At 32.5% G+C, this 23,929-nt stretch overlaps 4 protein-coding genes across 14 annotated transcripts; 2 read left to right on the top strand and 2 right to left on the bottom strand.

Moving 5' to 3' along the window:
- Positions 1 to 1,717: 1,717 nt before the first annotated feature.
- On the top strand, positions 1,718 to 6,515 carry LOC123916578 (cytochrome P450 714C2-like). The gene is made up of 5 exons (XM_045968058.1): positions 1,718 to 3,336; positions 3,655 to 3,881; positions 4,586 to 4,836; positions 5,231 to 5,588; positions 5,781 to 6,515. Exons 1-5 carry the CDS (start codon positions 3,057 to 3,059, stop codon positions 6,204 to 6,206), a joined length of 1,542 nt encoding a protein of 513 aa, XP_045824014.1. The 5' UTR covers positions 1,718 to 3,056; the 3' UTR covers positions 6,207 to 6,515.
- Positions 6,516 to 6,894: 379 nt separating this feature from the next.
- LOC123918692 (cytochrome P450 714C2-like) lies at positions 6,895 to 15,528 on the bottom strand. Its single transcript, XM_045970814.1, has 5 exons — positions 15,194 to 15,528; positions 14,889 to 15,115; positions 13,534 to 13,784; positions 12,615 to 12,972; positions 6,895 to 7,492 (listed from the first exon to the last, which is right to left on the bottom strand). The coding sequence occupies exons 1-5, from the start codon at positions 15,480 to 15,482 to the stop codon at positions 7,067 to 7,069; spliced, it is 1,551 nt and encodes a 516-aa protein (XP_045826770.1). The 5' UTR covers positions 15,483 to 15,528; the 3' UTR covers positions 6,895 to 7,066.
- LOC123918693 lies at positions 8,064 to 11,516 on the bottom strand. Of its 11 annotated transcripts, none has more exons than XR_006812880.1 (7): positions 11,163 to 11,516; positions 10,762 to 10,878; positions 10,401 to 10,468; positions 10,071 to 10,206; positions 8,799 to 9,989; positions 8,623 to 8,695; positions 8,064 to 8,434 (listed from the first exon to the last, which is right to left on the bottom strand). XR_006812880.1 is itself a non-coding variant. In XM_045970816.1 (7 exons), the coding sequence occupies exons 3-7, from the start codon at positions 10,211 to 10,213 to the stop codon at positions 8,843 to 8,845; spliced, it is 249 nt and encodes an 82-aa protein (XP_045826772.1). In that variant the 5' UTR covers positions 10,214 to 10,294; positions 10,401 to 10,878; positions 11,163 to 11,516; the 3' UTR covers positions 8,086 to 8,842. The 11 variants fall into 11 exon arrangements, 2 of the variants coding, with proteins under 2 accessions (XP_045826772.1, XP_045826771.1); XR_006812879.1 differs by having other exon boundaries at positions 8,086 to 8,434; positions 8,799 to 8,974; positions 9,889 to 9,989; positions 10,071 to 10,294; positions 10,401 to 10,878; XM_045970816.1 differs by having other exon boundaries at positions 8,086 to 8,874; positions 9,390 to 9,423; positions 9,889 to 9,989; ... (1 more) ...; positions 10,190 to 10,294; positions 10,401 to 10,878.
- Positions 15,529 to 21,696: 6,168 nt separating the features above from the next.
- LOC123914369 (reticulon-like protein B1) lies at positions 21,697 to 23,635 on the top strand. Its single transcript, XM_045965492.1, has 5 exons — positions 21,697 to 21,880; positions 22,463 to 22,643; positions 22,734 to 22,875; positions 23,100 to 23,169; positions 23,472 to 23,635. Exons 1-5 carry the CDS (start codon positions 21,697 to 21,699, stop codon positions 23,633 to 23,635), a joined length of 741 nt encoding a protein of 246 aa, XP_045821448.1.
- The last annotated feature ends 294 nt before the right edge of the window (positions 23,636 to 23,929 follow it).

The following is a 23,929-nucleotide window of genomic DNA, read 5'->3' as shown; positions in this document are numbered from 1 at the left end:
GGTCATCCCTTTTGGTTCAACAATACCACTTTCCTCCCTATCTCCGATTAGATAGCCAAGAGCTAATGTTGATTGTCTACCACTATTGAAAGACTCTACCTCAAACTGAGTTTCCACCAAAGTATACCCACCATGATCTCCACCTTGTAACACGCAAGACCTCTTAAACTCCTCTGAAACATACTTCAAGTTATTGTTAGTCTCCAACAATTCCAGTTCAGTTCAACACCTAGTAAACCTTGTTCACTAGTCCAACTAAACTCATGTCACTAACAGGTCCACCCGAAGTCCCACAACTCAACCACATTATGAGAGTCACCACTAGTTAAAGATGCATGACCAACTATCTTTGCATCTAAGTTCAGAAACATACCTCACATCATGTAAAGAAACTCACGATTGTCAAACTTCGTAAGACAAACTGAACCCATACCTTGAACCTTCAAGCTTTCCGTTTTCAAGATGAACAACTCCACCTTGAACTAACTCTAGAGTCTCAAAGTATTCATTCTTTGAACACATGTGAAAGGAGCATCCAACGGTCCATGACTCAACACTCCACTGAATCTCAACTTCCACTAGAACCTCCACATAATAAAGTTGTTGTTTCAGAAGTAACCCGAGTATTATTACCATCGCCTCTCCAGGCCGACCTTCTTCGCCATCTCCATTAACCTTTTATCTTCGAGGCACCGGATAACAACACTCCATGTTTTACCCGTCATCCCGAACATTAAAATTGCTTCCATCTTCACTTTCCACAATTCCAAATTGCTTTCGGAAAGTCCCTCAATATCCAACTTAGAACCCATGGTGCTCACTTCAAATTGTTCCAATTGCCCCACGGTGGGCGCCAATTGTTGTGAATTCGTCTTAAAATCACACCAATGAATAACTTGATTTGTGGAGCAATAGAACGGCAACCAAATAATTAAGCGGAATAAGCAATAATAATAATAACCGATAAACGAGATAAAGGAGAATAAAGAACACAATATTTGTTTACCCAGTTCGGTCCAATAATGACCTAGTCTGGGGGAGAGAGCAGCCCCTCCGTTCCACTATATCAAACGAGTAACTTTACAAAGAAATTCCCAATTGGGTTATAAGAATTAATCCTAATTCTACCCAAATCACGAATCTCTTCCCGTGGCCAAGAGACTCAATTTGATAAGTGTTTCCCAAGGTGTACCACAAAGATAGTTCGCCCACCCTAGAGTTGTACCAAGAGAAAAAACCATTTTTCCTCTCTAAGACCCTAGCCCTTGTGTGGTGACAAACCCTAATCCTTGCCTCTACATCTCTACTCTCTTTCTCTCAATTTGTCTATGAATAAAGTAATCCCTATTTATGGAAAAATATATGCCAAAAAACTAGTAACAAATCTGTTTTAAAATAAAACAAATCCAAGTCAGAGTGTCTTCCAAAAAAATATATTTTTTCCCAAAAAATCTTCAAAACATCAAAGATGCAAAAAGATTCAACAAAGATTTTTCTGACTTCTTGTAACTGAGATTCAAGACATATCCAGATCCATATAATTAGGATACTACATTCACATTATCCCTTCAATACCATTCTCATTAGAACAAAATTTCATGTGACTTGAGTTTGCATAGAAAGTGAATAGTATTTATTTAGCAATGAAGCTCCAATTTGATTCACAGTTTTTCACATCCATTGTATTTATTGGTTTTGTAGCACTATTGTTTCGTTTGTACACTAGCTTGGTGCATAATCCAAACGTGCTTCGTACTAAGCTAAAGAAACAAGGTATAAGTGGTCCACCTCCAACTATACTAATTGGAAATCTAATGGAAATAATGAAATCTAACCCTACCACTCCAACTTCCATTGTCACTCACAACACTGCTTCTCTTGTTTTTCCTAAATTTGAAGAATGGAGGAAGCAGTATGGTATGTTAATTATATTTTTTATATTTTTTTTGGTAAGGATTATATTTTTTATCATATAAACTATCCGCATATTTTTATATATATTTTTGTATTTAACCAAACATAAGCGCTCTACATTTTAAGGTATCCCTACGGTTTAGGTCCTATATTTTTGCATTTCAATACTGAATTGGATTGCCTCTCAAATTAATACACGACTTTAGAAATTAAACTCGAGTTCTTTACCAAATTTTTTAACACCATGTTAATTACTTCATATTTAATGTTACACTCCTTCAAGAAAGGGTCCCCACTCGACAAAACCTTCGTAGGCGAGGGGTGATCGTAGGAGCTACTGACTCTTCTTGTGTGTTTTGTTGGGAGGTTGAGGAGTCGATAGACCATCTTTTCATTTCTTGTGATCGGATCTCTTCTGTTTGGTACCGTGTCTCCCACTAGAATTAATTATGCAGGTTTTTGAGAGTTTCTTTGGTGTGGGCCGCGTCGGGCTCGGTTAGGTATGATTCTAGTGTGGCATGCTGTTGTGTAGACTATATGGACCTCCCAGAATGATGTTATCTTCGCCGGTGGGCCTTCAACGATTGATAATCTTGTGGATTGGGTGAAACTCTATAAATGGTTTTTAGGTAAAAATCCTGATAGCACATGCTCCCTATACTATGGGAGGTACAACGTCTCTTGTGTTGGTCCAGTAAGGCGATGTGAGGATGTCTTGCCTGATTTTTTTTCAGGTTCTGGTCGAGTGATATCTATTGGGGTCCTCCCTTAGAGATGACTTTTCTCTTCCTCTCCTTATTGGATGCTCTAGGTGGTTGAGGTTCTTTTTAGTCTTTGGGAGTCCTCTTTGGTGCTTTTGTTTTGCATCTTTTTTCTTATTTGTTGTTGAGTAATTCTGGTACTTTTGATTTGTACTCAGTCAACCACTATTTTCTTATTCACCTGCCCAATGCGCAGTTCAACGTCCATTAATATAATCATCCTTGCTTACAACATGGCATATATTAAATATGATGAAATTAAACATCAAACTAACATCTGTTTTTTTTTATTAATTATGTTAATTGGCCAGATCCATGAATATTATACTTATAGCGAAATTTCATTTGACTTGAGTTTGCTTAGAGAGTGAATTTTTAGCAATGAAGGTCCAATTTGATTCGCAGTTTTTCACATCCATTGTTTTTATCAGTTTTGTAGCACTATTGTTTCGTTTGTACACTAGTTTTGTGCACAAGCCAAATGTTCTTCGTTCTAAGCTAAGGAAACAAGGTATAAGTGGTCCACCTCCAACTATACTTCTTGGAAATCTAATGGAGATAATGAAATCTCAGCTTACCATTCCAATTTCTCATTCTTTTCTCACTCACAACACTGCTTCTCTTGTCTTTCCCAAATTTGAAGAATGGAGGAAACAATATGGTATGTTAATTATATATATGTATTTTTCATGGTGTTAATATTTTTTTCCTAAAGAGTGTAAAGGTGAAACTCACATGCACTCAATGTTGAAAAGTGATAAATTTGAGTTTAAACTCGCATCCTAACATGTCAAATATCTTTACAGTTTTTTATCACCGGAATTAGGCGGAGTTTAGGATGGGGGATCTTAAATCTTAATAGGTCTCTTACCGTGTGTCACATGTTTTGTCCGTTAGATCAAATATATTATATGATATTATGATATACTGTCAGGATTATATTATTATTTTTTTACTCTTTTCTTCAACCGGTAAACAGGTGAAGTTTTCGTGTTTTCTTTTGGAAACATTCAATCATTGTGTGTGAGCCAAACAGACATGATAAAAGAAATCACCACATACACTTCTTTTGACTTGGGGTTACCTCCATTTCACAAGAAACTTTTTAGGCCTTTGTTAGGTGATGGTATTTTAACATCAAATGGGACTACATGGGCCCATCATAGAAAGATCTTAGCTCCAGAACTATACATCGATAAAGTTAAGGTAGGTAAATAATAATAAGGTCTTAATTTCATATTTTTACTTAAATATAGCTATTATATGATTTTGGCTCCTTATCTATCATTTGTAATTTGGTAGTTAAGCCCAAGGTTGTCAGAACCGGACCGGTTATCGAACCGGCGAGCTCACCGGTTCAAGGTTCAATTGGTCGGACCGGGTTCAATCGGGTCGAACCGTTTTTAATTAAATATATATTTTAATTAATATATAAATAAAAATATATGAATAATTGCTCAATATTTCATAATTTCACACATTAAAAAGATAAAATATCACAAGTCAAAATAAAATAAAATTTATAATTCAAACCAAATGAAAAATAGATGAAAAACAAAAATCTTTCCTATTCCTACGACTTCATTGTTTTGTTTCATTTTTTTTAAAAAAAAAAAAGTTAAAACGACGTGGTTTTGCCCTATTTTTTTAAAAAAAAATTAAAAAATCTGCAAAACCACTTGAACCGCCCGGCCGGTTCGACCCCGGTTCATGCGGTTTTTTGCCGGTCGGTTTCCTATCCGTTTTTTGCTCAAAACCGAACCGTTTTCATGACCGGTTCACGGTCCGACCGGCCGGTCCGATCCGGTTTTGATAACCTTGGTTAAGCCTAATAATAATGATTCTTAATTATTTATGTTACATCGTTCCCTTAATTTACTTATAAGTTTTACTTCCGATGTATTTCAAAGGGAATGGTGAATATTATTAGTGAGGCTGGTGAATCTCTGCTAAACTTATGGAATAGTAAAATAGAGGCTCAAAGTGGAGTTGCTGATATAAATATTGATGAGGACTTGAAAATATTCTCTGGTAATGTTATTTCAAGAGCATGCTTTGGAAGTGATTATTCCAAGGGGCAAGAAATATTCTTGAAACTTGGAGCTCTCCAAGAAGTTGGTTTTTCCTGGAAAAATCTCTCTTCAGCAGTTCCTGGCATGAGGTAGCTAACACTTTCTTTTAGTTTCAGAAAACATTTGTAGGTTTCATTTTACTATTACATACAAAATTTTCACATTGTTTTCAATATCTACTTTCGTCACACCCAAGAGCATTTAGATGAGATTACACGGGTCTCTTCTAGCTTAACCAAGGTCTTGATTTCAATCCTTGGCTTGGGCATGAAGCAGCGTTAAAACCAAGAGCGTTTAGATGAGATTACACGGGTCTCTTCTAGTTTAACCAAGGTCATGAGTGTGCCACCCATTTGGGTTTTGCAAGGCTCGAGGGATTAGTCTCTGCATTTGCACAGAAAGTAACCAACATTACATTATTATTGTCCTGTTTTCATTTTTGAATTAATCAAATTCAATTCACTTTTATATGTACTAAAACAGATACCTTCCAACAAAGACTAACAGAAAATCATGGATATTAGCAAAGGAGGTGAAAAGTTTGATACTTCAAGTGGTGAAGGAAAGAAAGGAAAAAACTAGTTTTGAAAAGGACTTGCTGCAAATGGTTATTGAAGGTGCCAAGAAAAGTAATCTCACACAAGAGGCCGGTGATAATTTTATTATTGATAACTGCAAAAATATATACTTGGCAGGCTTTGAATCAACTGCAGTTGTTTCTTCATGGTGTCTTATGTTATTGGCCTCAAACCAAAATTGGCAAGATCGCGCTCGTGCCGAGGTACTAGAGATTTGCAGAGGTAGAATCCCAGATTTAGATATGCTTTCAAAGATGAAACAGGTAACTAAAAATTTCATTCTGAATAAACCCTCGAAATGGCGCCTACAATATTGCTTATATTTTCCAGAGTATTGATCAGATACATTAATTATGTAAAGAAACTAAAAACTGAATTTTGCTTATATTTTGTCATAGAGTACCATGGAACATACAATAGTTAATTACATTTATTTGTTGTGGTGTGCAATGCAGCTTACAATGATTATTCATGAAACTTTGCGCCTATATCCTCCAGCACCATTATTGCTAAGGCATGCTTTCAAGGACATGAAATTTGGGAATATTGATGTCCCCAAGGGCACTGGCCTTTGGATATTGATAATAAGTTTGCATACAAATCCAGATATATGGGGAGATGATGCATACAAATTCAATCCAGAAAGATTTGCTAATGGAGTCGCAGGTGCTTGTAAGCATCCACATGCATATATGCCATTTGGAGTTGGCCCAAGAATTTGTCTTGGACAAAACTTGGCCATACTTGAACTTAAGATGCTCATAGCTCTCATTTTGTCCAACTTCTCTTTCTCACTCTCTCCTAGATACATACATTCACCTGCACTTGGGATTACAATGAAGCCTGACCATGGAGTCCAGCTCCTAGTAAGAAAGCTATGAACTATGGTTGAATTTTTAGGTGCTTTGTCACATATTTTGTTCTTATTGTTTCATTCACAAAATAGCAGAGAGAAGATTACTTTTCAAATGAAGAAAAGAATAGTAAGAACAATGTATAAAGCACTTTATGTAAGTTGTGTATGTAAACTATTCTCAAGTACTTGAACCTCTGACTTAATAAACCTATAAAATTTAATTAATAGAGGTGGAAATGGTGAACTTAGTTAACTAGTACTGTCATACTTTCTTTTAGTCTTGAAGTGGTGGCCCATGTTTGTTCTATAAAAGAGTGTTTCTTTTCGCGCCTTCTAACCATTTTGTGTGCCTTCTTGCTAGCCAAAAATGTCTCGCTCGCATTGTAGAATTCGAGCATTGAAAAAACACAAATTCTAGAGTTCGAACACAGTTTGAATTCTAAAATGAGAACATCGTCGATGGTCAGAATTTTGTGTGCCTTTTTTTTTAATTTGAATAGACAAAGAAGAACATGTAGAAGTATAAGTCATGCACATAAAGGGACTATACATCCAAACACTTAATGTACTATTCATAGAACTAACAGGAAAATAAGAAACTACTGCTACAATATTACAAAACTATTGTACAATTAATTGTAAAAAGTAATTTCAAGGGAGCGCCGAAGAAAAAGGAAACTTTTTTTTGTTTACAATGGAGCTGAGGATCGAAACAATGACCTCTAGCATACTACCTAAATCCCTCGCCACTAGACCAAATATAGCTAGTGGCTTAAAAAGAACCCTTTTATTAAAGAGACAAATAGTTTTATGAAACTTGAGATTTGAAAATAGGTTTATTAAAGAGACAGTTTAGGATATGTTGCACCTAGTTTTGTCCATAGTTTATAGTTTTCTTACTAGAAGCTGGACTCCATTGTTAGGCTTCATTGTAATTCCATATGCAGGTGAATGTATGTATCTAGGAGAGAGGGAGAAAGAGAAGTTGGACAAAATGAGAGCTATGAGCATCTTAAGTTCAAGCATGGCTAAGTTCTGTCCAAGACAAACTCTTGGGCCAACTCCAAATGGCATATACACTTGTGGTTGCTTACAAGCACCTACAGTTCCATTGGCAAATCTTTCTGGGTTAAATTTGTAGGCATCATCTCCCCATATATTAGGATTTGTATGCATAGTTATAATAAATATCCAAAGGTCAGTGTCTTTGGGCACATCAATATTCCCAAATTTCATGTCCTTGAAAGTTTTCCTTGACAATAAAGGCGTAGGAGGATAAAGGCGCAAGGATTCTTGAATAACCATTGTCAGCTGCATTTCATGCCAAAACAAACAAGTACAATTAATTAGTTATGGTTTGTTTGTGGTACTATAAATCAGATGCATCAGTTATTCATTGACTTATAAAAAATATTTGTTTATAATAATGGCCAAAGAGAGTAATTTGGAAATTAATTTGTTCTCGATTTCATTCCAATCACTACTACAAAAAAGGGCTTTTATAGCGTTTTTTTTTGGCTTTTATAGCATTTAAAAGCGCTATTGATGGATCCGCTATTATAGGTATCACGCCTATTATAACGTTTTCAAAAAGCGCTATTATAAGTATTAAAACGCTATAGTATAACTGATTACGCGTATTTTAATGCCTTTGTCAATAGGTTTTAATAGCGGTTTATGAGAAAAGCGCTATTAAAGGTTCCAGTTTTAATAGCGCCCGTGCTTAAAGCGCTATAGTAAGGCTGTTTTTTCTAAACGTTTTATAGCGATTTATATGAAAGCGCTATTGTATGTCTTATGATTTATTTTTTTTTAATTCAACCTGGTGCTTTTTTTTTTTTAATATATGTAACCTGGAGCTTAATTTTAAAATTTAAAATATAGCAAATAATATCAAGTACTTTATAGAGAATAAAAAGTACTTTTCCAATATATAACATGAGTAATATACATTTGGACTGATATAATATTCAAGCTGAGTACATAACTATCACCATCAAAAGAAACTCAATTATGCTAATATGCTAATACAAAGGTCCTTCCTATATATGATTCTCAACCTTAATAAGATAACAACCAGCACAAGACAACAAAATTGGTTTACTACAACGTGAATAATAACCTCCCAACAGACCATTTCTTGCAACTAGCTGATGAGTTCAGAACACCAAAGCAACCAAATTAAAATTAACCTAAGCATTCCTCTACCATTTCCCAAACCAAGCCAACACCTCTGATGTTTTCATGTAGTCCCTGAAAAATTAAAAATATACTCAATATAGTCAATATCTTGTGCTCATGACATATTGATCCAATAACTCGTGTCTAATAGTGCAACTGAAACCTATAATAACAAAAGAGCAGAAAAAGAAACACTACGAAAGCATCACTCTCCAATTCCAAGCGTGACAAAGCACATAATGCAAATAGCTCAGGAAGACCTTAATTGATAAGGATGGAGATGGAGGTTCGACGAGATGGAACAACGACGGTCGCGGTCTCGCACAAACTAACCTATAACAAAATTAATTAACTATAATGAAATTAAAAAGAAAGGGGGAAAAACATAAACTAACTAATAACCAAAAGCTTTAATATCAATTAAGAGACATATAACCTGTAGTTGAGCTCTTCCATTTTGACATTCATATTAATTCTCACCTACACTCCACTTGGATACCTTAAGGTTTGTGCTGCATCATTTATATAACTTATTGATTCAAATGAAGCACCTTCGACAGAGACTGGGCATATAAGAATTGTTGCTGAATAGAGATTTATTCCATTTTCAATCTACAACGCTCGAATGCATGGCTTAATCATAACAGGACTTTCAAATGTCTTGAAACAAACACTATAATGAACATGAATGAGAATGTGAAGTTATTATTATCATGAAATTACTCATGTGATATGAATATAACAGGTTCTATTGAGGCATTTTAAAGTTATATAAAAACTTGTCGGCGCTTGGGATGTGCCAAATATATGCAAGACAAAAAATATACCCCTCCGTCTCTGCTAGAAGACAATACGTGAAAACTTTGATTGCTTTTGTATCTCTTTTTGTTTATTGTTTTTCTCACAATTCAACATGGTTATGTTCTCTGAGACTTATCTTAATTTACTAAAAGAAAAACAGCTAGATTACATTAGTGAGTGATACTTTGTTTCCATGACTAAAGAAGTCCAACATTAGAGAACATACCTTGACTAAAGAGTTCTCCGAATATAATAATAACCTTGAAGTAAAAGACCATGTGGATAGTAAAAGAGAAATCAGCATTTCTAAGACAAATTGGAATCACTGAAGTACATTAAAACAAGGCTCAAAGTACAAAGGGATATCTAAAACCCCTGCATACATTTGGTCGTTCTTCTGATTAGAGGAAAGGATCAACTAAAAGTGGACATGGAAATATGTATCGAACTTTTATTCTACAATAAACAAGCCCAAATCTAACACTTGAAATTTATAACAACACAAATAAATTTAATGAGAAACTTATGACATAGATAAAATGGTGAATGGAGTGCATTAACTTAATCAATTTAGGACATGTACAGTGTAACTAGAATAAGGCTAGATTAATAACTTCAACTCATACCTAGTACCTACATAAGTATATAGTAACCTAAATAGATGAGTGGAGTAGAGAAACTTGAAAGAGTAGGCATTCCAAACAACAAAATCAACAGATACTCACAATAGGATGGGCAAGTAGCTCTCGAAAGTTGTAGTTGTAGATGTTTTTTTGAACAAGGTAGTTGTAGATGTTATCTCCCAGCAGTGCAGAAATGCAAAATCCTAACAGATCACAAAAAAAAAGAACTGAATTGAAATGCAAAAAATTTGAACAGACTTATACAGTACAATTTGAAAAGTTACCGAATTTAGCCATCTTCCAAATTGTTATGAAACTGCCACATCTAGCCAAAACTGCCAACTGCAGAAAAACTTCAGTTCTGGAGCAGTAAAAGATAAACTCTTTAGTGTAGATTTCTAACCTCAAATTGATATATCCCTTGCATAAGAAAATGAGATTATAATGAATGTTCCAATACTAAACACAAATGCTGATCTTGAAACATCTTTCCACATTATTAAATCCACTGAAGAAGAGATTCATAAATAAGAATTATTATTATTAGTTGGTATAAATTGAATTGAATGAAAATTTGTAACACGCAATCACATAATTAAAGATGAGAGAGTCACCTAGACTCTGCAACTTGCTTTGGTTTTGTGGAAAAAGCTACTGTGTTCTTCTTCCTTTGGACCCAAACCTTAAAAATCAGTAACACAAATTTTTTTTATAAAAATAATAATAAGGTAAACAAATTAAACCCAAAAGTAAGAAATTGAAACTGAATATAATAATAGTTAAAGTGATCAAATGCCAAATCCTAACAGATTATAAAAAAAATGTGCATTCACTAATATCATATCATATATCATATATGCAGATAAATAGAAAATAAACCATAGACTACTATGAACTCTCATGTAACTCTCATGATTTGAGACAGCAAAAAAGGAATAAATATATCAACAAAACATTTCACAGTCAATAACATACCCGTTTGAGTGAATCAGAGAGTGACTCCACTGCTATGCATACTCAGTAATAGCTCGCATACACAGTTGGATCAATATATGTCATGTTGTCTAGTGGCTTACAGTTTCTCAATGACCCCTTTAAAAATAAGTCAAATTTAATGAGTCACTTTAAGTGCTCTGTCATACTACTTTGGTGTAAGAAGTGGAATAAGCTTCTATAGCAATTGAAAATTAGAGTAGATATGGAACAATGAACTAAAAATAAGTGCAATTGAAAATCACAAATTTAATATCTTCCACTAAAAATCACAATTGTAAACACACCACTACAGTTGAAAAAATAACAGGTGATTACCAACACCCAAAAACAACTTTGTCTTCTAAATTAAATCAATTTTGCAAATTCAATTGTAAGCATACCTTAATGACGGCAGTTTGAGTTGTGAAAGCATGGTGACGGTTAAATTCGTGGGTTATTGGATTAAGGTTCTTGGAGAGAAGATGATTTTTGGGTTATGGGTTAGGGTTCAAAGTGGTTTATGGGTTCTTGGATATTAGAATTGCCGAGTGTGATTGGAGAAGACGAGTTGAACGATTAATCTGGGAAACAACTTATCTGAGTTCCGATTGCTCTAACTTCAATTTATCTGGGAATCAACCTCTTTGAGTTCCGTTTGCTCTGAGTTTGATTACAGAGGACCGAGATTCCTTTGGGTTTGAAGCCACAAGACGATCGATTTTGAATCTTAGGGTTTGAGTTCAATGTTTGCTAGGAATGGTTTGAAGAAGTTAGAAGAACATTGATTTTTTTTTCTAGGGTTTGAATTCAATTTTTCCTTGAAGTGGATTGAAGATCGTGGTGATAAATTAGTGATAAATTTTTCCCTGCTTATTTATTTTTTTTTATGTGTTTTTTATTATATGATGATTTAGGAACCAAGGACCAGGGTTCGACACCCACCCACCACAATTTTTATTTATTAATTTCATTTTACAATAGCGGTTATGTAAAACGCGCTATTATAGGGTATTAGCTTTAACAGCACTTTTTCAAAAGCGCTAATATAAAGCTGCGCGTTTATGTCTTTAATATCGGTTTCTAACAAAACGCTATTATATGTACTTTGGGTCAAGGCTTTAACAGCGCTTTTTAGAAAGGCGCTATAATAAGGGCTCCGTTTAATCTTTTAATAGCATTTTCAAAAAAGCGCTATTAAATGGGCGCTATTAAAACTCTTTTTTGTAGTAGTGAATCAAAAAGATTAAACCAACAAAATGGTCGCTAACTAACTTAGAGCACGTTAGTTTTTTTGTTAGAGCACAAAACCGACCCTGCAATGTGTCGGGTTTGGGTGCTGCGCGCGCTCAAAACAAGAACAATGATTATCAATGTAGCAAGATGAACATGCTTAGCAAAATCAAAGAATTAATGAGACTTGAATTAAAACTAGAGAGAAGAGAGTTATATTGGTAATATGTAATTCATTGAGTGGTTGAAAAACACATTTCAAAGGCTCTATTTATAGAGTTCTCATAGTAGCTTGTTATGCAAGTAATCTAACAAACTTGCTAACTAACAAACACTAGCAAGTTGTAACTAACATTTCTAACAACCTAACAATTTTGGGATATTCATTTAACACTTTTGAACCAGAGAGACTAAAGTGGTACTCCATCCTTAATTATCAACAAAAGTTAATTTTTCAGATTCTTTGAATAACTGATATATCATAGACTAAATACATTGGTTATTCAATGAATCTGAAAAATAAACTTTTTCTTATATAATTAAGGCTGGTGGGAGTAGTCACCAACTTATAAATTCAGGAACTATTGTAAAAGGTTTACTCATAAAATGAAAATTGTCCTTACCAGCTTCATCTTTGAAAGCATATCAAAATCAGGGGTGCTACCTCTGCAAATTTCTAGTACTTCGGCACGAGCACGATCTTGCCAATTTTGATTTGAGGCCAACAACATAAGACACCATGTAGCAGTAACTGCAGTTGTTTCAAAGCCTGCAAAGTATATATTCTTGAAGCTATCAATAATAAAACGGTCACTGGCCTTTTGTGTGAGATTACTTTTCTTGGCATCTTCAATAACCATTTGCAGCAAGTCATTTTGGAAACTAGTTTTTTCTTTTCTTTCCTTCACCATTTCAAGTATCAAACTTTTCACCTCCTTTTTTAACATCCATGTTTTTCTATTGGACTTTGTTGGAAGATATCTGTTATATATATACATATAAAAGCGAATTTAATTGGATTGATTCAAAAATGAAAATGGAAGATAATAATGTAATGTTGATTACTTTGTGTACGGTGAGGTACTACGAAGAGGGCGACTGTTTTAAGCTCTAAACAATAAATTCAAAATTTGGGCCTAAAAAAAATTCTTTTTACGGATATTAGGCCGAACTAAAAAAAATATTTCAAAATTCTTTATTTTTCCTGTTGCTTCTTATTCTCAAGTAGTTTTTCAATAATTTTAATTTCGAAATTATTGAAAAACTACTTTAGATCGCTAATATCACAAGAAATGTTTGAATAGTCTAGAGCTCAAATTAAGTTCGCCTCTAAGTCACAAAAATCTCAAAAACAGCCCTGTTTGTACAACAATATTTTTGTTTTTCTTCCTATTTTTAGTTTTAATTATATAGTTTCCACCTTATTTTTATTTGTTTCATGTTTGTAAAGTAAACATAGTTAAAAAAGGTGACATGCAAATTTTTTAAGTAAAATAAGAAAATGCAACCATCAAATATTTTCTCAAAAGAAACTATGGCTACCTCATGCCAGGAAAAGCTAATAATAGATTTTTCCATGAACCAGCAACTTCTTGGAGAGCTTCAAAATTTAAGAAAAGTTTTTCTCCTTTGGAATAATCACTTCCAAAGCATGCTCTTGAAATAACATTCCCAGAGAATCTTTTTATGTCTTCATCAATATTTATATCCGCAACTTCATCTTGTGCCTCTATTTTACTACTCCATAAGTTTAGTAGAGATTCACAAGACTCACCAACAATATTCACCATTCCCTTTGAAAGACATTAAAAGTAATTAGTCAATTATAAGAAGCCAATGCAAACATAAATAACTAAAAAGCAAATTACGGTAATTAATTAATCCATTCCTAAATATATGACTCATTAAATAAATTATAGAAATTAAGAAAGTTAATTGTGATATTAAATTTGTTGACAATTTGTATAAATTTTAATAAATGTTTATCCTTTAAGAGAGAATTAACAAATGTTCAAATTAGTGTATTTAATACAAATATTATATATAAAAAAAGAATTTAATTTATATGCACTGTCGGTGTAAAGTTAGTTTGCACATTCATCCAATAATATACCGACACATCATGTATGGTAATTAAAAACACATGATGTTCTACATTCATTAAATGATGTGGCAACGCGTCATTAGATGTATGTGTAAAAAAAATTTACACCGACGGTACACAACAATTAAAATCTAAAAAAATAGTAAATTAACTACATATATGTTTAATTAATATATTTGAAAATTCAACTAAGATTAATAAAAATGGGACAAAGAGAAAACTGAAGAGTCTCATAATTAAGATCGGATAGAGTATATTATTTCATACATTAACCATTTCGATGTCTTATAAAATGAGAGAGAAAAAAAAAATTAAAGAAAGTATTATATTTAAGTTCGAAGATAAGTGACTTTATATTCAAATAATTGACTTTCAAATAATTTAGTTTTTCTTTTTATGATTTTGTCGTCTTAGTGTGACATTGTGTTGGTCGTCGTCTTGGTGCGACATTATTTTGTTTTCCCGTCTTAAGTGCAGTGTTTGTTCGGTACAGATTAGATTTGACTTAGTGCATATTCAACCAATGACTTTGGTGTCTTCAACGTTGAAGACTTAGAGGCATATGGGTATTCCGAGCACTTCAATTGCGTCATATTTGTAGGTTTTTTCACATTTGTTAGCATTTTTGCCGTTGTATGCTATTAACATGGATGCTATGAGTTTGTTCGCAGATTCATCCTTTTAAGTCTTTAGCAATATGAATTTGTATTTTTTGATGTATTATATCAATTTAAATGAATGAATATCGTTTTTAGTTCAAAACAAAAAAGTTCGAGATAGTATTATTTTATACCTTAACCTTATTGATGTATAACTCTGGAGCTAAGATCTTTCTATGATGAGCCCATGTAGTCCCATTTGATGTTATAATACCATCACCAAAGTAAGACTCAAGTAGTCTCTTTGTAAATGAATTCTTCCCCAAATCAAAAGAAGTGCATGTGGTGATTTCTTTCACTATGTCTGTTTGGCTCACACATAATGTTTGAATGCTTCCAAAAGAAAACATGTACAGTTTGCCTATTTATATATACAACATATCAAAAGTAGGTGCTTCAGAAAAATTAAAGGATATATATATAACAAAAGTTAACATACCGTATTGTTCCCTCCATTCTTCAAATTTGGGAAAGAGAAGAGAAGCAATGTTGTGAGTAAGAGGGGGTTCAGAACAAGGAGAATTTGGAATGGAGGGTTGAGATTTCATTATTTCCATTAAATTTCCAAAAAGTATAGTTGGAGGTGGACCATTTATACCTTGTTTCCTTAGCTTAGCACGAAGCACGTTTGGATTATGCACCAAGCTAGTGTACAAGCGAAATAAGAGTGCTACAAAACCAATGAACACAATGGATGTGAAAAGCTGCAAATCAAATTGGATCTTCATTGCAAAAAAAATAAATAAATGACTTTCTATGCAAACTAAAGCCAAAGGGAAACTAATTTGCTCAAGTGTTGGTATCTGAATTTCAAGTAAAAATGTGAATGTTTTGGCCTAATTATAGAATATGGATAGAGCCAGCTAACATAATAATAATAATTAATAATAATAATAATAATAATAATAATAATAATAATAATAATAATAATAATATTAAAAAAAATAATATTAGTTTATATAGTGTTTAATTTCTTCATACTTAACACTCTTTGATTTTATTTTAAGCTAAAAAATTATTTTTTATTTATTCAATAATTAATATGTCTGATCAATTATTCAATAAATTTAAGAAATAATTTTATTTTATTCTTTCAGATTTTTTTATAAGAAATTTTTTACTTTATAGATTCATTAATAAATAATATGTATGATATGTAATATAGACTAAATATATTAATTATTTAATGAATTTAAAAAGTCAATTTTTTATTATAAAACGATTTTTATTTTATAATAAAGAATACTGCCTGTATCTGCCAAATTATAAGCAAGGATGATTACTGATTAGATAATTTATACTACTAATGGACGTTGACCCGGGAACCTTCCCTAAATAGTACTCCCTCCGTCGCAAAATATAAGCAAAAGTGAGTCAAATAAACTTGATGTATTTGGTTAAAGATTTGGACCAAATACATCCACTTTTGTTGACCAACTTTTGCTTATATTTTGGGACGGAGTAGTATGTTCTATTAGGCACAAAAATAGAAAATGGACGTTGACCCCCGCATAGTGTCTATATCATTGCTAATAATAAAAACTAACATTTCTTTATACTTAGGGTTGAGTGGATGTCCCCTCATGATATCATTGGGTCGTTTGAGATTTTTTTAGATTTGGGTTTGAATAGGAAAAATAAATTAGAGTGGATATTAATTTGGTAAATTATTGTGTGGATTATCTAAAACTCGCTTAATGATGTTTGTTTTTCGGAAGGAACATTTTCTGCTAAGTATCGCATCGATAGAGTGAAACTTTTATCTTGAAAATAGTTTCAGAGGTAAAAATTTTGGCACCCCCCATGTTCTTTGTACAGGTGAACCTATTTTTTGCTGGAATCAGTAAAGTTTGGTGGAGTGTGAAGCTGGGTCTCTTGAAGTCTAGTTGATTGGAAGTTTGGAACATCTTGTGTCTATCCTTCTTCGTGGTCAATTGTTTTCTCCTTCTCTAGAGGGTGTTGGGAGGTTAGATGTTAAAATATTGTTTATAATAAAGGATAGAGAGGGCATATGCCAAATTGTAAGCAATGATAATTGGTTACGTTAATATTGTAGGTTGACCCGGGCGCACCAACATAATACAGTATATTATATTCAATTATTATAAAAACAATAATAGTATGGATTCTAGTGGGCATAAGAAAAATAAAAAATTGGACGTTGATTTGATCTATGATTTGATGCGAATAGTTTGCATTCTCTATAACATCGAGCAAACAGTCAGTTTCGTCCCTGAAAGTGGCACTCGCTGTTGTAGTAGTCCCTGAATCATCAAAAAACATTTTAAGATCCCTGAATGTAATTTTCGTTAGTCAGAATAGTCCCTGACGTAAATTTTTAGCAAAGAACCGTTTGATGTGCTGACGTGGACGATTTGTTGACTTCATTGACCAATACATGTCACTTTCTTTAAAATTTGATGCCACATAAGCGGGGACCATATTGAACGCAAAATAGGACAAAAAGAAAGATGAACATTAAGGGACTAAAGTGACTAAAAGAGAAAATCACCCCCAAATATAAAACCCTAAATCAATCTTCATCTTCTTCCTCTTCCCATCTCCATCTTCTTCCTATTCTCATTGAAATTTTATCAATCATAATCTCTCCATAATCATAAAGCAGCCTCTAACATAAATTGAAATTAACTTATTCATCTCAACTTTTTCAAAAACTATCTAACTTCTTCATAAACAACTATAAAGAAGCTTCTAACATAAATTGAAATTGCACTTGTCTTCTCCAGATATGTTCAAACAAATTTGAGTGGATTTTTCGATATTCTTAATTACTAAGAATTTCAAAACCAAATCAAATAGTCAAATAATGTATGTAGATGATTTTGGATTCCCACTTTACCTCCCCCTTTCATCTTTCAAGGTTTTCAAAAATGGTTATAAAGATTATGATTGATAAAACTTCAATGAGAATAAGAAGAACATGGCCATGAGAAGAGGAAGAAGATTTTTTTTTGGTGAAACAGAAGAGGAAGAAGATTTTGGATTCCCACTTTATATTTGGGGGTGATTTTTTCTTTGTCAATTTAGTCCCTCAATGTTCATCTTCCTTTTTGTTTAATTTTTCCTTCAATATGGTCCCTGCCTACGTGGCATTAAATTTTAAAGAAAAGTGACACGTATTGGTCAACAAAGTCAACAAATTGTCCACGTTAGCACTATCAAACAGTTCTTTGCTAAAACTTGACGCCGGGGACTATTTTGACTAACGGAAGTTACATTCAGGGAGTTTTAAATGTTTTTTGATAATTCATGGACTAATATGACAGCGAGTGCCATTTTCGGGGACCAAAGTGACTGTTTACTCCTATAACATCATGTGGTGTGTATATTCTTTTTGTTTTTTCTTCTTTTATAATCACCGTAACTAAAAAATAATTACCTTGGTGGATAGATATCATCCCATGTTGGTGTGGTATATTGTTTTCTTTGTGTGTACATTTTTTTTCAAGTATAGTAATGATTATATTTACGCATTTAAAATATGAAAAAGTGAAAATAATAAGTTTGAACTTAGATCTATAATATTAACCGGTAATAGATATTTGCTATCGCACGGGTTGTAACGTTACGCCTTGCTAATTAAAATTAAAAAATAAAATATTGCACTAAGACAGTCATTTAAAAAAAAGCAGAAGACTTTCATTAATATTTAATGACTTATTTAGTATATATAATAGCAATTTTGAGTTTTTTATAAGTTATAATTTATCCCATATGCGAAAGCATATTTTTTACCAATGTATATATTTTGTAATTATAAATAAAAAATTTCGTATTTGAATCCGTATCGTATTTTGTCCCGCGTATGATTTAATTAGTATATATGATAATTATTTTGAATTGTTTATCAGTTATAATTTGTCCTGTATCAGATAACATATTTTATACAGTTTTTGATTTTTTTTTTGGTACAACGTTGTAACAGCCCCCGGGCCCCATCTTGGCGATCCCGGTGCTTTACCTCACGATCTTCTCCACCCCCCTCTCTAGTGGAGTTTTTGCCTTCCGTGGGAATCGAACCATGTACCCTGGGGTTCAAGTACATGTTCAATTCATTCCCACTACCAATTGAGCTACGTAGCCCAATTGGTAGTGGGAATGGATTGAACATGTACTGGAGGAGAGAGAAAATTGAATGGAATGATAATGCTACATTACAATCACATGATTCTAATCCTACTCCTTCATTTAAATCTAATGGTTGTCATTCATTCTCATATTCTCATATATCTTTACCATTCTCATAGTATACATCCTCTCTATATATATATATGCAACATTAAAAGTGTAAAATGCACTACATGCAACGATACAAATGTGAATGATGCAATAAACCAAATGTATCGTATGCACTAAGCCATGTGTATTCAATCTCTCTTTTTTGTTTTTGTTTCATTTTTTTATCTCCTTTTTGTAATTAATAATTAATTTTTTTATTTATCATTTTTCATATCATTAATAAAAATAATTTTGTAAAATCTATAACAATATATATATAAAGGGATAGGGGAGTTTGGGCTGACTTTTATTTTTTGTCCATTTTGCCCTTAACTTCCTTTATGGCTTTTTAATTATTTCATAATTACCCTTAACTTCCTCTCTTTTTTTTTTAATGGTTTTTTCATCTATATCTATTCTATACTATATATAAAGAGAATACATGAGTTTTGGTGTAGACTTTTCATAATACCAACATTACCCTTGCTTTTTTTTAGTAGCAACAAAAATCTTTTATTAACAAACTCACCATAACATAAAGCACATATTTTTTTATAATTTTAAATGGAGTAGCTAGTAATACCATTTCAAAAATATTGTTACGAAGTTTTCACCGCTGTTAGCGATGACTAATCTTCGTCGGGGAACCTGTAGGAGAACACAAGAAACCTTACCACTTGACCACATGAGCCAGGAAGTTTCCTCACATGAGCCAATAAACCCTTGACCTTGGACCAATTCATGGTAAAAAATTTCATTTCTATAACACAAGTTTTAATGAACGAAAATTTGGAGAATACAATTATTTTTATTTTAGTTCTTTCCCAATAACCGTTAGTATTTAAAGAGAATTTGTTTTTGGATATCTATATATATAATTCCTAAATAGTTCTCCTAACCCTAATCCACTTAGACCAATCAAATTGTTTCATTTAGCCACATCATCTATATTATTATTATTATTATTATTATTATTATTATTATTATTATTATTATTATTATTAGTTATTATTATAATTATTATTGTCATCTCTATACTTTTCATATTCTACATTTATATACTTATGCCTTTTTAATATACACTCACTCAAGCTTTTACTTAGCCTTTACTTTTTTTGGTGAATATAATAATTTTTGCTTACTATATTATAATAAGGAGAATACAAAAATACACACTAATTAACTTTGTAACTCACGGTAATATATTTTTCATCTCTTAAGTCACAATTCAATTTTCATCTCTTGGACTCTTCTACCAATATTTTAATATATAGCTTACAACTGTTTTAATTTGTATCCTATTCATATTTTCCTAACTAACCATTACGAATGTTAGAAACAAATATTTTCATCCCCTGGTGCTCAATCATGTGCTTAATAAGATTACCATTTGTTTTTCCGGTTGAATGTGAGAATAGATTTTTTCATATCTTATAATGTGCAATTTCTCTTTCCATTATCTTGCCTCTTCATCTTTTGTGCATCAGGTATAAATACTTATGTTATTTTCTAAAACCATGATTTGTTGTAGTTATTTTATTTTTTGCAAAAATTAACTTTTTGCATAACAAATAAAATTAAGAGAATTTGACATTTTTTGTTTCTTGCAGATCATACATTCAACTTTTGTGTTGCACATCATTTATAGGTTTAGTTAATTGTTACTGTATATGTGTATTTATATTCTATTATGATACAAATTAAATAATATATACTTTATTTTTAATTGAATTATGTAATAGTTGTTTTACTTTCCTTTTCTTTACTTTTTTATTTATTCATTTTTTTTATTGATATACTTATTTTTATAAATTTTGATTTTAGGCTTTGGGTCATCATCTCTTACTCAAACGAACTGAACTGTGAGGTTGATGCTCTTCACATATGTCCCTTTGGAATATTTTTAAAAGGTATGTACCCTTTAATTTTATTACTCCTGTATATATAAATTTTAGATAGTCATTTTGTTACTCATGTAAAGTAAATCATAATCCTTAAACCAATAATATTTCTTCATTTAACCACTCACTTACAATGCCACACCACTTCTCCTTAGAAAATAAATCTTTTGAATTTCGGATTCTCTATTTTATTATTATTATTATTTTGATAATATGTAATGTTTCAGTTTTATGCAATTGTAAAATAAAAATAATTTCATCACACCCGTGCATCGCACGGGTAAGGGTCTAGTATTGCATTACAACAAAAGAGCTTATTCCCTTATTTTCCTTAAAAAATTATCAGATTGACAAAATATTAAAAAGTCTAAAAAAATAGTCAATATTTAGAAAAGATTAAGTTATAGAAAAGATTAAGTTATGTTTGCCTTCGTGCGAATTTTATGGGGTCAGATTTATTTTGTAGGGTTCTAAAATTTGTACCTTATTACAAAGAGGTAGAACACCAATTAGCCAAAACAAATTCAACAAGTCTTCAAAAGGAGAAATCTCTAAAAGGTTATACTCCCCATTGATTAATCCAATGTATGTGTTTGTCATTATTAAAATTTTACATTCTTCATTTATTTATGCAATCTATATATTATTGTGACATTGTTTTTGTTAATGCATGTCACTGTTTTTTAATGTTATTGTATATACAGGTTTTACTATATTTATTTATAGCATTGGGGAAAGATCTAACATATAATAGAAAGAAGAAAAGAAGAAAGAAAAAAGAAAAAAAGGAGGAATATTAATAATGGTTCATGATGCGGAATTCATGGATGTTGCAGACTCTGATTTTCTCAGCAATAATAGAGAATTTGATGACGATGACTCGGAATTTGAAACTGTGTTTGAGAATTACTTTGCATTTTCTGCTGCCAGGAATCGCTTCTTTGGCCGGAAGAGGCCTGTTCATGTTGTACTAGGTTCTGGAATAGGTATGCTCACATGCTTCTGATAACCTTGAGAAGCAGCTGTGCGACACTCATTATGACACTCATTAATTTCAACTACTCGTGAAATGAAATTTTTGTGAAGCGTTTGCTACCACTCATATGCATTCCATTCATTCTTTCATACAATGCAAGTTTCATTCATGTTGTTTTTAATTACTTAAGTAGGGTTCATATTCACTAATAAGTGGATAGACATTCGAGCAGAGCCAGTGGAGCTGAATGCACAAGTGTTTGCGCCTGCCTTTTGGATTTCGACTAGGAGGGTTGGGTTTCGATTAGGAGGGTTAGGGTGCGGGGGGGGGTCAAAGCTCCATAGGGTATTGTTTAGAGATTAACTTATAAACTGAGCTGTAGTATTTATAAACAAAACTTCGTACTCTACAATCCCAACTAGGCACAAAAGAAAACTACAATTGTCACTCTGCTATCAAAGACATAAGCACAATTAGCCAAACACTATGACCAATCATTGTGTTTCTGTGTATTTAAATTTGTTTGTTTTCTTTAGAACCGGATTGATACTCCAACCATTGGAAATTAAAGTGTTTCTGTTGTTGCTTATAGTTGCTGATATTATACTGTGGAGAGATAAGAGGATCACAGGAAGCATTCTAGCTGGTGTAACTGCCATATTGTTTATTTATAAGATGATGGAATACACCTTTCTTAGTTTCATTTGTGAATCTCTCATAATTCTATTGTCCATACTGTTCCTCTGGACTCATCTAACCACCTTCATTGACATGTGAGTTTATTTCCCTCTATCAATCAATATATACTACATACTTTGATTATTGCTTTACACCAAGGAATGATGTTGTTTTATTTTTAATAGACCTCCACCTAAATTATCAGCACTCATCTTACCAGAAGGGTTCATTGTTAATACTGCTATTTCAATGACAAAAAGACTTAACAAACAGCTCAAAATATTTGGAGACCTAGCTTGCGGACGAGATTTCAAGAAGTTTCTCTTGGTGCCTTTCACTATCCTTTTAAGCTTGTTTAGTGTATGTTTGGTATCACTGTAAGTATGTTAGAATCAAGGTGATCCACCGTAATTTTGCAGAAGCTACATAGTGTGGCTTTTGGAATATCCAAGTTGGTGTGATTCTGACATATCCACCATGATACCAAATATAGGCTTAGTCATCTTATCACAGTATCATTTGGTTTTACCTGACAAATAAATAATCTTCAGGTTACATGGACATTAGGAGTTGTTTCAGTTCTTGGTAATTGGTTCACTGCTGCAACTATTTTCTACCTAGGTCAGCTACTTACAGTACCGTCAAATTACGAGCCAGATTTCGATTTCATACGGTTAAGGAATCTCCAGTTGCCGCAGTAAAGAGATCAACACCGTTGGATCAAAGATCAGATGGATCATATTCTGAAATTGTATTTTGAATCAAATTTACTATATATTCAAAACTTGAACAGACTGATTTTGATTCAATAGAACCGCTCTCCTAACTGCAGCAACTTTGTGATTCATCAACTGTAAAAATATTACTTGAAATCTTGAATGCAAGTTGGTACTAAAATGTTCTCTTTTGCTCTGTTGATGTAGCGACGGTAGCATTGCTGACATTGCCAGCAGTATATGAAAGGCATCAAGATATTATAGATATTCTTTCTGAGAAGGCGATGATTGAATTAAGAAGTCGATATGCAGAGTTGATGAAGAAGATCTTTGGGAAGTCCGTACACTTGCAAGATAATAATCTAGAGTAGAGGTAATGCAAATCCTAGATGGACCAAGACATGAACCAAACAATGTTTCTATATATATATATATATATATATATGATGTACCAAAAAAGTACATACTATGATTGTCTTGGGACATGCACACCAATTTTTATACACCAGTTAACATTGTACAAATTTCTTGTTATAAGTGTACATAATGTGGTATAGTCATCATAAAAGGTTTTCTAAAAGTTGTATACAACTTGTCTCTGTCATAATCAAAGCTAAACAAACCATTTTAGTTTGTTCAATAAATAATGAGTCACAACTAGTAAC

Source organism: Trifolium pratense, linkage group LG3, assembly GCF_020283565.1.
Source record: "Trifolium pratense cultivar HEN17-A07 linkage group LG3, ARS_RC_1.1, whole genome shotgun sequence".
Taxonomy (NCBI): Eukaryota; Viridiplantae; Streptophyta; class Magnoliopsida; order Fabales; family Fabaceae; genus Trifolium; species Trifolium pratense.
Note: the sequence above shows the minus strand (reverse complement) of the source record. Positions and strands in the feature narration are given on the sequence as shown.